Here is a 13,544-nt window from a genome sequence, read left to right as displayed (position 1 = left end):
TTATCAACTATTTATAAAGTTTGGCTTAAGAAATAATGCGCCAAACCACACTCGAAAATGGTGAGTAAATGAAGTAAAAAATGTTTATCCGTTAAAATTAAAGTTATTTACATTAAAAAAATCATGTTTTGAAAACACTCACGTGAGGTAAGGGTAGTGGGAAGTGCCAGCATAATCTCAAGATCCCAAGATCTCCAAGGGGTCGAAAAATCGCCAAAATTATCTCATGAAATTAATGGATGGATGGACGTAGACGTTTGTTGTTTTCACCCGACAACGGACCGTTTATTGCGGTGTTGTATTGGCTTTGTCATGGCATGTACACGCATTCATTGTAAGCCATACAATACTGCAAGTCCGGCAAAAAAACGGTATGTTGTCCGGTGAAAAGCATAAGGCTCGGAAGTGTTTTCAAACACGGTTTCATGTTTGTTACGACAATCGATGCGAGGGCCTTGCAACGGCGTAGGGTGCCGTTAATACAGCGTGATTCGAGGGACATGAAGAAACACATGACCGGATTAAGTTAGTTGAGGCTACTATATCGTACCAGTATTAGTCAAATTAACGTTTTTTAATGTTAAAAACAAAAACTATTCAACTATTTAATAGGTGCTTAGTCACTTCGCAATGAGGGCCAAAGAGAATATAACCCAGCGGCGTCTCTAGCCCGTGTGCAATTATTACTTTAGCGCCATCTAGGAAGCGCGCGGTCAAAATGGAATAGGTACAAAGTGCCGCGGCCGGCGCCCCTAACACCGCTGCGCCCGTGTGCAACGCACACCCTGCACTATAGGTAAAGACGCCTCTGATATAACCACTACGTGTTGATGAGGGCTACCGTTTTCGCGCTCACCAGTTGGCGCCACTGTAGACGAAGGTCCTGCCTGAAGTATGGGTAGGGTAGTTTGTTATTACGGGCGTGAACATTTAATTTGTACTATAAAAACATCGAGCAGTTGCGTAGTCACGTTTTGTTCGGAAGGGAAAGACAAAAACTGCCACAAAACACAGACATTCATTGCCCCGTAACACATTTGCTATAATTCATTTCAGGTATTGCAAAATATTCACAAAATCATTCTAATTATAAATAAATCCGCGTAGCTCACCCATAAACAGTGACATTTGACATTTAAGTGACCTCTCGCTACACTAGCGCCTCTAGCGGCGAAACTGAACGATCTATGATCAATAACTGAGGGTAGGAATTGTCATGCTCACTTCCAAATCATCGAGTATTAAAAAAAATACATTTTTGTTCTGAAAAGGCAGTCAGTTATTTACTTTTGGTTTACAATCGCTGACCTAAAAATATACTGAGAGAAGTACCTCTCGAAACGTTGCATTAAGATTGCTTCTTGTTACAACCTTGCACTGTTGTCCCTAAAAATAAGATCATATGACACATAACCAGTTTATTCAAAACAAAAGGTGTCGCTACGCGTGGGTGCGCCTTTTCACGAGATGTTATATAAGGCGACTTTATGTGTTCTTCCGTCTGTGTGTTTAAACTCCTCTGATCTGAATTGTTGCTTTTACGCCACTAGTGACGAAAAAACTAGGTACTTATTTATAGTAAATTTAATTATATTTTCTACGGACTGTATATCTCCATGTAAGGTCGTAAAACGGACTTCTTCACTATACTAACGCCATCTAGCGAGATTTAGCCTATCAAGAAACCTTCATTGATCGGTTAAATATTTAGAAGTATAGGTAATACTAATAAGTAATGTTATTTTTGGAAATGATCAGTAGAACACCGTACTGTGCGGATCGGATGTTAAGATATTTTTTCACTTCTTATGCTCGTAAAGTTCGTGCTTATGCTGGATATAGGCGACATAAAATTACTTTTTATGCTCTAGTGCATAAAGTAAAATTCACGTCTGAGTCTGAGACCAATATATTTATTTAACACTTTTTATTTCAAGTAAAACTAAAAAACAATCAAAATAAATTAATAAAAATAATAATTTATAATTATATATTATAGCAATCCATGAAAAATAAAAGATACCTAGCAAGTGAACAATTGTTTGAACAAGTGAAAAGCAGAGTGTAAAACTCGAGCATTAAACCCATTTTCCCTCGACGTACCGGCTCGGGTGGCTATATGAACGCCTCGGGCAAAATGGCTTGTTTTATGCTCTCATTATACAATCTACTATAGTTACATTTTTCTATAACCTCCTAACGCCCAGAGTAATTTATAAAGGATTTATTGTAATTTGAACATCAAACTCTATCATAAATGACAAAGTTTGATATATAAATTTGACTTGGGCGTTAGGAGGTTAATGAATCCTAATAGTGTTGTTTAATTCGAAATGTTTTTTTAATCGATGTAGTTGCTATCTGTTATTCAAATAACCAAACTTCATTGTACCTATCGGGTATTGATTAGTAAAATTGTTAACTACGGTTTTTTTCTTTTTGCTGCTTGTACGTACAACGATTATTCAAAGATTTGAATAATAATTAATTTTACTGAAAGCAATATTTGTGCTGTTGCCATATAGTCCATAATTGCTAGTCCCGTGTCTCTAGTACAGTCAACGTCAAAAGGAAGTGATCACTTTTGAACAAGTCGCTTTAACGTCTGGTTCCAACTGCCATACGATTTGTCAAACATAGGATAGCGACAAAGTACAATAATGAACATCTATTTTTGATGCTGACTGTACCTACCTCTTTATTGCTGAGGGATTTTTTTTCAGATCGTCGTAAATTAGCCCTTGTTACTGTTGTTTGAGGATGTCGGGATACTCACAGCCTGCTGCTAAGCGGCAGAAAGTGAGGGAGATGAAAGATGTCGACTATTTTCAAGGTAATATAATTATCTGAATTGGTTTTTTTTCTTGTTATTACGAGAATGTGGTGGAAGCATTTCTTTATTTATTTTTCACGTATTTTTAAGGATTCTACCTACCACAGTTGATAAATACGGAATCCTTATAGGATACTTTGTTTGTCCGTCTGTCAGTTTAAAAAGTGTACCGTTTAAGTAAGCTTACAGTGAAAAGTGCCTACCAAAAATAAGAAAAGTATCAAAATCGTTTAAGCCTACTTTGATCGGTAATACCATATGAAAGTTTTGAATTTGCAGCGTTTTTGCAAGTTCGAAATACGAAGTTGGTATCGTACCGTCCCGCTCACTCGTATTAAATAACATTAGCGTTTAGCGGGACGGAAGTATACGAAGTTCGAATTTTGCACTTTGTACGGGGTTGGTATGGGCCCAGACCATAAAGCAACAAGTTGTTCCCCAGGCATAGATAAGATAGAGTACAACAACATGGCGGCGGCCACAGATACGGGCGTGTTCCGGTACTACAACAGCAGCGAGCGTGTTCACGCGCGGCCGATGGAAGACTGGCTCAAATGCAGCGTGTCGCTCACCGAGTTTAGGATGAATGGTTTGTTTCCGTGCCTTCTTAGGGTGTCGGAGCCAAAATGGCAAAAACGGGACCCTTATAGTTTCGCCATGTCTGTCTGTCTGTCTGTCTGACTGTCCGTCCGCGGCTTTGCTCAGTCTGTGAACTTTTTTGTGCAATAAAGGAGCAACAAAAAAAAAGTTAGAGTAAAAGTTCAAGTTAGTTGGTAGTTGTTCAGTGGACGGTTTTTTAATTCAACATTAAGGGGCTGTTTCACCATCCATTGATTAGTGTTAACTGGCGGTTACGTGTGATGCCGTCTCTATTTGTTTTGTTCGAATAGACGGAGACGGAATCGCATTTAATCGTCAGTTAAGACTAATCAATGGATGGTGAAACAGCCCCTAAATGGTGAATTGCTAACAATGACATTCAAATTAAAATACTTTAATTAATTAATTTATATTTCCATTCTTCCCGTTTTATTCTCAACAATAAATCAAACAACTAGATACGAGTGTCACTACCACGATCATTGTGCATAAGCCATAGTTGACAACCTTAGAGCGACCGCCGAGCGTAGGTATGAAAAGTGAAGTACATATATGTGATTGGCTTCAGTGCCCTATCTGTTTTGTGACACTATCCAGTCATAGACAAGATACAGAAGGTAATGTTTTCGACACTACTACTACAAACACGAAACTGCAGGGCTACTACGAAACTCGAAACTCGAAGTTCGTGTCGTGCGGTCCCTCTGACACTTATACTGTTTAATACGAGAGCGAGAGGGACGGTACGACACGAACTTCGAGTTTCGGGTTTCGTAGTAGCCCTACTGTTGGTGCGCCCAGTCAGCAGGGCTACTCCGAAACTCGAAGTTCGTGTCGTGCGGTCCCTCTGACACTTATACTGTTTAATACGAGAGCGAGAGGGACCGCACAAAACGAACTTCGAGTTTCGAGTTTCGGAGTAGCCCTGCAGATTGGGTCCAGGAGGAACATAACATAGTTTTGTAGTATGTCAAGTTCAGTTCATCATCATCATCATATAAACGACGTCCATTGCCGGACATCGGCCTCCCCCATAGACCTCCAGTTGCTTCGGTTGAAAGCGGCCTCCACCGTGAACCCTGGGCTTTAACCCGGCATCCGTCCATGTTCATCGTAGTACAGTTATGACTGAAGTATTCTAAACGTGTATTAAATATAATGACCCGGATAACTCACGTCTTAAATCGAGTTTAGCTCGACATGTTTCGGGCTAATCCATAGCCCTTCGTCTTCGGAGCAACGCGACTCAGCGGCTGCTGCAACACGCGCACTGCGTTATCCGGGTCATTATATTTAATATGAGTGAGTCTCACGGTAGTTTCATGATCAAAATTCTAAACGTGTATTTGACTCCAGGCACCGACAAATCCCGGCCGTGGGACAACCAAACGCATACCCTGGACAACCACAAGAGGACCGTCAAGGCACTGTTCGATCTTCTCAGCAAACTGGGTTGGTACATGCACAAATGCTTCTTACTGCCGACGAGACCTACGGCGTGCCATGGTCTATTTTATTTCTACTAGTTCTAATTTTATAAGTATAGTTAAGTAACATTTATGAAAAACAGTAAATTTTTGTCCCATTGGGGCAAGCGCATGTATATATGTATATAGCGCATACAGTGTACTTATATGTGTATACAGTGTGTTGACGACAGCCAGGCTTTTTAAGGGAGTTTCAAATAACGTATTGTATTTCTTGTAACTTCAAACCATGACTGACAGTAATTTAATTAATAAACTAAAATTCAGACTTTGTTAACTTTCTAACAAAATTATAATTTTGCCAGCAATGTACAGCAAAGTAAATTGACAAGTAGGTAATAATCAAAGTATTTGGCTGTCGTTTATACTTATTACGGTTACGTATAGGTAATATCGGGCTACAATGTTTACTTTAGGCAGCTATTTAATTAGATTTTTTTCACAAGCTACATTTTCCATTTGAAAAACAAGGAGAGAGACAGAGATGAGGAGCGTAAGTGTGTGTGTGTGTGTGTGTGTGTAACGCTCCAAATTGCGAAAATGAAACAACTTTCGGTCGGTCACTAATTTTCAGCTCTATAGGTACAGTCGAGTGCAATAATATGGACTTCTCTAACCCTTCGAAAATATGTACCACAGACTGTTATACCGACGTAATAAGGCGGTGGTAACAATTTTTGAAAGGTTCCAATAGATACATATTTTTGCACTTGACTATACATAACCGCCAGTCGCACACTTACAAAATTCGCACGGAATTTTCTGATTGATCTCATATTATTATTATTTATTTATTTATTTATTCATTGCATTCATGTAACAATGTTTCTTACAGTTAACATGAACTCTGGCAGGTATATTTTATTACTAGCTTATGCCCGCGGCTCCGGCTTCACAGGCATTTTGTTTCACAGGCATCAAGTACTGGACAGCATTCGACTCTGACCTGGTGCCGTGTGAGGGGCAGGGCTGGGAGGAGGGCAGGGCGCAGTGGGAGGAGATGGTAGAGTTTGTGAATGAACTGGCGCAGCGGTACCACGTGAGACTGTTGTGGTTGGCACCGGATTTGCATTCGAATACCAGGTACCTAAGAAAAGATAGTATTTTCATTTCTCATGCTCGTAATCTTCGTGTTTATGCCGGATCAAGGCGACATAAAATGACTTTTCATTTTTTATGCTCTAGTGCACAAAGTAAAATCTTAATCTAAGACCAAGGCAATCAGGTGTCAACAGCCACAAACAAAAGTTTATATAAATATATATTTATTTATTTATATAAAACTAAAACTCAATGAAATCGATCAAAAAAATGAATAAAACTAAAAAGATATAATTATATAGCAATGCATTGAAAAATAAAAGGTACCTAATTTCCTTTCAATCGAAGTGAAAAGCAGAGTGTAAAACTCGAGCATTTAACCCATTTTTCCCTCAACTTGTGTACCGACTATATGGTATATGAACGACTCGGGTAAAATGGGTCGTTTTATGCTCCTGTTGTACAATTTACTGTAGTTTATATTCTACTTGTTTTGTAGAAAGCGTAGGCTCCATCGTATACTCTACCTATGTAAATTTATTACAGGTATGCCTCAGGAGCGCTGACAAGCCCAGACGCATCAACCTTCATTCAAGCAGCATCCCAAATAAAGCGATGCATCGAAATGTCCCAGCGAATGAGCGCAGAACACTTCCTTCTCTGGCCCGCCCGCGACGGTTACGACGCCATCTTCCAAACCGATGTTGCCAGGGAAATAAAGCTGTTCGCGAAACTATTAAAAATGACAGCTGAATACAAAGACAGGTTGAACTATCGTTGCCAGTTACTAATAATGCCGTATTGCGGGAGAAAGTTCGATTTGAGCTGGCAACATAGGAAGCGCGATGTGCACAGTTACATGTGGGATGTTACCAGCTGCTTGTATTTTCTGAAGAGTTACAATTTGGAGAGGTTTTATAAGGTGTGCTCGCCGCCTGGACACCACATGTATATGGCTAATGTGTAAGTACTTGCTGTCAACTTTTTTTTAATTTATCCTTCCAGTGAAAGGCAAAGAAATTGATATCCATCCAGTCATATCTGTTAAATTTGGGTGGAATTAACATGGTGCGTGGTGGATTGACACGACGATAACGCGGTGGGTACGAGGTAGCCAACTTAACTCCGTGAGGGAGGCCTGGCGTAATATATATGTCGGCGGTAGATCGTAAAAACCGCCAGATCACAAAATTCCTAGGCATATCGTGAAATGGCGCCATTTCATGATATGCCTAAAAGTTGGCCAGGCATATCACGATGTGTCTGAGAAACAATACGGTAGATCGATTAGAGCGACGCATTCGGCGATATTCCTAGCTCTATACTGGGCACATCGTGATATGCCGAAAAAAAGACAAATTTAGACTCGACGAGCGAAGCGAGGAGTGGTTAGTTTAGTATGAATTGTGACCAAAAGCCAGAGCCGATATGGCGGCGTTTCATGATATGCCTAGGAATTTCATGATCTGCCTAAACATCAGTAGGCAAATCGTTGAACGGTGAGTTTTTAACGATATGGCGGGTTTCCCTTAGCCAATTCATGAATTGGCGCCATTTCGTAATCTGGCGGATTTCACGATCGGCCGCGCGGCCGCCGACAAATATATTATTTCCTAAAGAAAATAAAATTTGAACTTTCCTTGATTGACGTTCGGTTCAAATTGTGAAAATATTTGACGTGGGGCCTTAAAAGGATAATTACTTAGACTCCTATTTTTATTTGTTTGGGCTGGGCAGGCCATATAGCACGGAGAACAGATGGCCATTGGGGTCGAAAGGTTCTCGAATGGAGACCTCGTATAGGCAAGTGCGGCGTAGGACGTCCACCAACGAGATGGACGGATGACCTGGTTAAAGTCGCGGGTTCACGGTGTATGCAGGCCGCTTCAAACTGAGGCAACTGGAATTATAATGGAAACCTATGTCGAGCTATGGAAAGAGCTATACTTGGACTTTCTTTGCGCGATAGAATCCGGAATACGGAAATTCGTCGAAGAACTAAAGCAGGGATGGGGAAACTGCGGTCCGCGGGCCATCTCCCGCCCGCGAAGGCTTGAAATCCGGCCCGCGACCATCAAACAAAAATGAAGAGAAGATTTCGTATTGTTACAAAATTTTATTCTCATTGGCAATGGCCAATTTAGTGTTTCAGAAAATACATATCAATATTTTTATTTCAGTAAATAACAACTTGTCCCACCATACAATTTCGTTAGTATATATTGGCACGCGTAGGGAAAAGTTTCCCCATCCCTGAACTAAAGTCACCGACATAGCTGGAAAAATATGCAAGTTGAAGTAGAAACGGGCGGGCCACATCGCTCGAAGAACAGATTACCGTTGAGGGAGAAAAGTCTTCGAGTGGCGGTGGCGACCAGGAACCAGAAGACGAAGCGTTGGCAGGCCTCCCACCAGGACTGACGACATCGTGAGAGTTCCGGGAAGCCTGTGCATGCAAGTGGCGAGTTGTTGTTCATTGTGGCGTTCTAAGGGGGAGGCTTTTATCCAACAGTTTTTTTTTTTAAATATCACGGGACAATTCACACCAATTGACCTAGTCCCAAAGTGAGCTTAGCAAAGCTTGTGTTATGGGTACTAAGCAACGGATAAATATAATTATATGGATAGATACATACTTAAATACATATTAAACACCCAAGACCCGAGAACAAACATTCGTATTTTTCATACAAATATCTGCCCCGACGCGGGAATCGAACCCGGGACCTCAAGCTTCGTAGTCAGGTTCTCTAACCATTAGGCCATCTGGTCGTCTGTGGACGTCCTGCGGCTGATTTGATGGAGATCTAATTTTAAACATCGTTGATTTTACCAACATTTATTTTTATACTTTGTTTTGGTTTTAGCTACAACATGCTTGGCGGTGTGACTGTGAACAACGACTTCGATCACTTTAACAGCAAGAAGCTGACTTTGATGATGAAGTCCATTGTTGATCAGGTGAGTCTTGGCACAAACTTTTTTTAACCCCCCAAGCAAAAAGAGGGGTGTTATAAGTTTGACACCAATGTCTGTCTGTCTGCGAGTGACATCTTAGCTCTCAAACGGATGGACCGATTTCAATGAGGGTTTTAACGTGAAAGCGAGATGTTTTATTTAAATCTGTTCGGCCGTTTCTGAGATATTGAACTTCAAAATGATGATGTCGGAGGTTTTTAAAATTGTCTAAGCTGGTTATTTTAACCTGAAATATTTGGCTTTCGAGTCACGTAGATATTTGACAGTTAGAAATCATAAGTGTGTTGGGAATTGGGAACCCCGTGGTGCAGTTGCTAGCACACTTGGCGCGTATAGCAGGAGATGCGGGTTCGAATCCCGTGCGGCGCACAAACATTTTTTTCATAGAAAAACCTTATTATTTTTATGTAGCGTAATTAAAGCACACAGTTTTAATAATTAATTGAATTCCTAGCCGTAGCTAGAGTCTAATTTGAACATTAACAGCTAGGATTAATAAAACTTGTCTTAACAGTAAATTAATAAAATTTGAATGCACCTTTATGTGTAAAAATAAAGGGGATATTTGGGCATTAGCATGTGAACGATTGCTCTGAGTATGAACTCTGGTTGAGTTCGAAACGCATCAGTGTAGTGTGTAACTTGGCCCTTACAAGACTAACCCCCCCCTTTTTCCGCAGGGCGCCCCGCCCCCCGCCGGCATAAACCTACGCCTACACCGCGCCACAGACCCGCGCGGCGTGCTCACGCATTACCTGAAGTATGTCGACGCTTTGGCGAAGGCGCTGAGACTCGCTTGCAACATAGTGGGGGAGCAAGTGTTTAATAAACATATACAGGTACGGTCGAACAAATTGAATCATGACCCCTGGAAACTTTTAGTAATAAATTTCACTATGATTTCCTAGACAAAAGTATGAGATGTCAACATGACATTAGTAGCACAAAGGTTTCAGCCAGGGTCATGATATATATATATATATATGCATATATGCAATTTTTAGGGTTCCCTAGCCAAAATGGCAAAAACGGAACCCTTATAGTTTCGCCATGTCTGTCTGTCTGTCCGTCCGTTCGCGGCTTTGCTAAGGGACTATCAATGCTAGAAAGCTGTAATTTTGCACGAATATATATGTAAAATATGCCTACAAAATGCTACAATAAAAAATTAAAAAAAATCCAATCTTGTATTGTGGGGTATCGTTGGATAGGTCTTTTAAAATAATTAGGGGGTTTCTGAAACGTATTTTCCGATTCAGTGATTTGTTTGCAAAATATATTCAACTTTAAAGTACATATTTTCATTAAAGTCGAGCGCCCCCCCCCCCCTTCTCTAAAATCTAAACCGGTGGGTGGAAAAATTTGAAAAAATTCAGAATGGTAGTAAGTACCTATATCAAGCTTTCAAGGAAAACTATAACGGCTAAGTTTGCTTGAGAATTATTACTAGTTTAAAAGTAAATAGCAGCCTAAGGTATAAAATATACCTAAACTTGGAAGATTCCTTACAATAATATTACTTAATTTTTTCGTAAAGGCTACGGAACCCTATATCGGGCGTGTCCGACATGCTCTTGGCCGGTTTTTTTACATGTAACTGACCGTGATTGACCTCTATCTCACCTGATGTTAAGTGCAGATGAGGCCAAAGGTGTACCGGTTCAGTAACAGCCTATTCACTCTAGCCTTGAAAACCCCTAGACTAAAATAATTAACTAATAAAAAAATAGGTATTTGTTTTAATATTGTTTTAATTTATTTTGCTTTAGGCTGTGTTCCCAGCAGAGATGTGCGAGGAATATATTTATCGTGAACCAATAGAAACGCTTCATTTACCTATCTTCGCACAGCACATCTCTAGTGGAAACAGCTGAGCGGAGCGAGGCGAGGTAAATGAACCGTTTCTATTGGTTCATGAAATACATAACTTGCAGCACATCCTCGTACATCTCTGGTGGAAACGGAGCCTTAGAAATGGTAAAATCGATCTTATAAATAGTACTGATGATGTACTAGTGATGATGCAACTAACCAAGTACATTGGCATGCAAACAATGATCAAATTGAATATACAAACTGAGACATGGATGCACAGAAAAAACAGAAAATCATGTATGTCTTCATCTGTTCTATGTTTGAATGTATTTTCTTTCTTTCTTTCTTTAAAAAGAGACCAGCGCTGGGAATCGAACACAGGTCCTCAGCATTCCGTGCTGCGTGCCATACCCCTACACTACCACTGGACTATACAGACACGAATTTCTCCTATGCACACATATCTCAGGTTGCTTTTTTCTACTACGCTACTTAAGCAGCAGCATTAGCGACATCTACGTTTCGCTCTCAACGAGATACTTCCCAGCGCTGGTCTTTTTTCAGGTTTTTTGTGCAGTTAGGTGTCTCAGTTTGCGTTTTCGATATGGTTTTACGGGACGACCGTAAAAGTAAAAAATTTGGAGTTGAAATAAAAATACAAAAAGACTCCAAATAACCAGTCATAATGATCAGATTGTTCACCGTTTTATATTAAAAAAAGTTTATTGAAAAATAAAACGTCTTACACAGTTTCAGCAACAAGAGAACTAGTAATAAATAGACCCTGTGCTCTAGGATTAGCAGCGCTCCTCCCCACAATGAAGAGCTTGTTGTATTTATAGGGCACCTATGGTTTTTCAGTTTTTTAGGCATTGAAGCTTAGAAAGTAAGCTTTCATGCACATAAAATACAAAAACCATAGGTGCCCGTTTTTTTTGAAACGGGGTTTATAATGGGGAGCAAACTGGCGGCGTCACCTGATGGAAAGCAATCACCGCCGCCCATGAACATCCATAACATTACTGAAAAAAAAAAAACGAAAATTGAAAACTAAACTATATCGTGTGTGTGTGTCGAATGTCGAGTAGTGTTTCGGCTGATGATGATGTATATTCCAGCAACGCTACATCAGCTACCACAGCGGGCTGGGGTCCCGGCTTGTCGGCGGAGAGGTTTCCCTGGAGGAGTGCGAAGAGTACCACAAGTAAGTACCGTACTTAACTCCGGCAAAAATAACATACCGGGTGTGGTCGTCACTTTTTTTTTTTTTTTATTCGACTGGGACGTGTATAGGCTGGAATTATTATTATTATTATTATTCGACTGAATGGAAAACGAGCAAGTGGGTCTCCTGATGGTAAGAGATCACCACCGCCCATAAACATCTGCAACACCAGGGGTATTGCATATGCGTTGCCAACCTAGAGGCCTAAGATAGGATACCTCAAGTACCAGTAATTTCACCGGCTGTCGACGCCGAAACGCAACAGAGCAAGCACGGCTGCTTCACGGCAGGATTAGCGAGCAAGATGGTGGTAGCAATCCGGGCGGACCTTGCACAAGGTCCTACCACCTGCAAAAACTGTATGACATTAGTTCGATTTTTTGAAATAATGGAGTCTTTAGTTTCCCCTTCTTCATACAAATAAATAGTGTTATTACCACGGCAATTGACGATGTATGTAGGAGTACGTTTGACGTCAATAAAATTGCACATTTTCAAAATTTAGTTTCAAGCGTTTATTGTAAACCATTTAGTGTACCCTACCAATATTATTACTATCATGTGACGGGAGAATTAATGACTTAAAACAAGAATCGATCATTCTCATAAAAAAATATCGCTAAAGAAGCCCGCATTAAAAAAAAACTGGTTTTGCATTGACACCATGTTTTTTAATGTAGATAGCTAAATCTTGGTGCATAAAGTTTCTTCTACACACAGTGTCCGACTACAGTTGTTTTTTTGTAATTCGCAGAAAACTAAAGAATTTCTGTCGTTTCAGGAAAAATCAAAACCAGCCAGAGCCCACTTCGAAGTGCGAGCATTTCGACGTGGTCTTTCAACGCTACTTAGACTCTTGCGACCATATCTAACTTATTTAACCTTTTCGCCGCCACGTCAAATACACAAGACATCACCCAATCACCAGGCTTCTATATTGCAATGCCTAAAATTGAACCTTAACACAATTGAACGAAGGTTGCTTTTGCATTGAACTAATGGACGTATATATAGGCCGTTGGCGTGGAACCTGCGGTGTGTATATATATATATATATATATATATATATATATAAAAATAAATAAATAAATAAATAAATATCACGGGACAATCCACACCAATTGACCTAGTCCCAAAGTAAGCTTAGCAAAGCTTGTGTTATGGGTACTAAGCAACGGATAAATATAATTATATAGATAGATACATACTTAAATACATATTAAACACCCAAGACCCGAGAACAAACATTCGTATTTTTCATACAAATATCTGCCCCGACACGGGAATCGAACCCGGGACCTCAAGCTTCGTAGTCAGGTTCTCTAACCACTAGGCCATCTGGTCGTCAAAAATATATATATATATATATATATATATTTCGGTCGCATATTAACTGCATCCCGCCCGCGCAGAGGTAAAAATAACAAGATGCTCTTTTGAGATATTGAATGAGATAAATGATAACAAAAAGTAATACTCACGTCTGAAATCGAGTTTAGCTCGATATGTTTCGGGCTAATCCGTAACCCTTCTGGGGTACCTTTCTGGGATATCTGCCCCGACA

General features: G+C 40.1%; 1 protein-coding gene across 3 annotated transcripts in view; it reads left to right on the top strand.

The window, feature by feature from the left end:
• Nucleotides 1–13,026, top strand: part of LOC141429979 (xylose isomerase-like) — a 29,223-nt gene extending 16,197 nt beyond the window's left edge. The window contains exons 1-10 of one of the 3 annotated variants that reach the window (XM_074090507.1): nucleotides 1,525–1,565; nucleotides 2,724–2,833; nucleotides 3,276–3,422; nucleotides 4,790–4,885; nucleotides 5,835–6,003; nucleotides 6,508–6,924; nucleotides 8,829–8,922; nucleotides 9,621–9,779; nucleotides 11,874–11,959; nucleotides 12,762–13,026. In XM_074090507.1, coding sequence (XP_073946608.1) covers nucleotides 2,761–2,833; nucleotides 3,276–3,422; nucleotides 4,790–4,885; nucleotides 5,835–6,003; nucleotides 6,508–6,924; nucleotides 8,829–8,922; nucleotides 9,621–9,779; nucleotides 11,874–11,959; nucleotides 12,762–12,852 — 1,332 coding nt within the window. In that variant the 5' untranslated portion in view covers nucleotides 1,525–1,565; nucleotides 2,724–2,760 and the 3' untranslated portion in view covers nucleotides 12,853–13,026. Of the gene's footprint in view, nucleotides 1–1,524; nucleotides 1,566–2,678; nucleotides 2,834–3,275; nucleotides 3,423–4,789; nucleotides 4,886–5,834; nucleotides 6,004–6,507; nucleotides 6,925–8,828; nucleotides 8,923–9,620; nucleotides 9,780–11,873; nucleotides 11,960–12,761 lie in introns of those variants that run through there. The other 2 variants (XM_074090508.1, XM_074090509.1) reach the window with 2 other exon arrangements.
• The last annotated feature ends 518 nt before the right edge of the window (nucleotides 13,027–13,544 follow it).

Source organism: Choristoneura fumiferana, chromosome 8, assembly GCF_025370935.1.
Source record: "Choristoneura fumiferana chromosome 8, NRCan_CFum_1, whole genome shotgun sequence".
Classification (NCBI taxonomy): domain Eukaryota; kingdom Metazoa; phylum Arthropoda; class Insecta; order Lepidoptera; family Tortricidae; genus Choristoneura; species Choristoneura fumiferana.
Note: the sequence above shows the minus strand (reverse complement) of the source record. Positions and strands in the feature narration are given on the sequence as shown.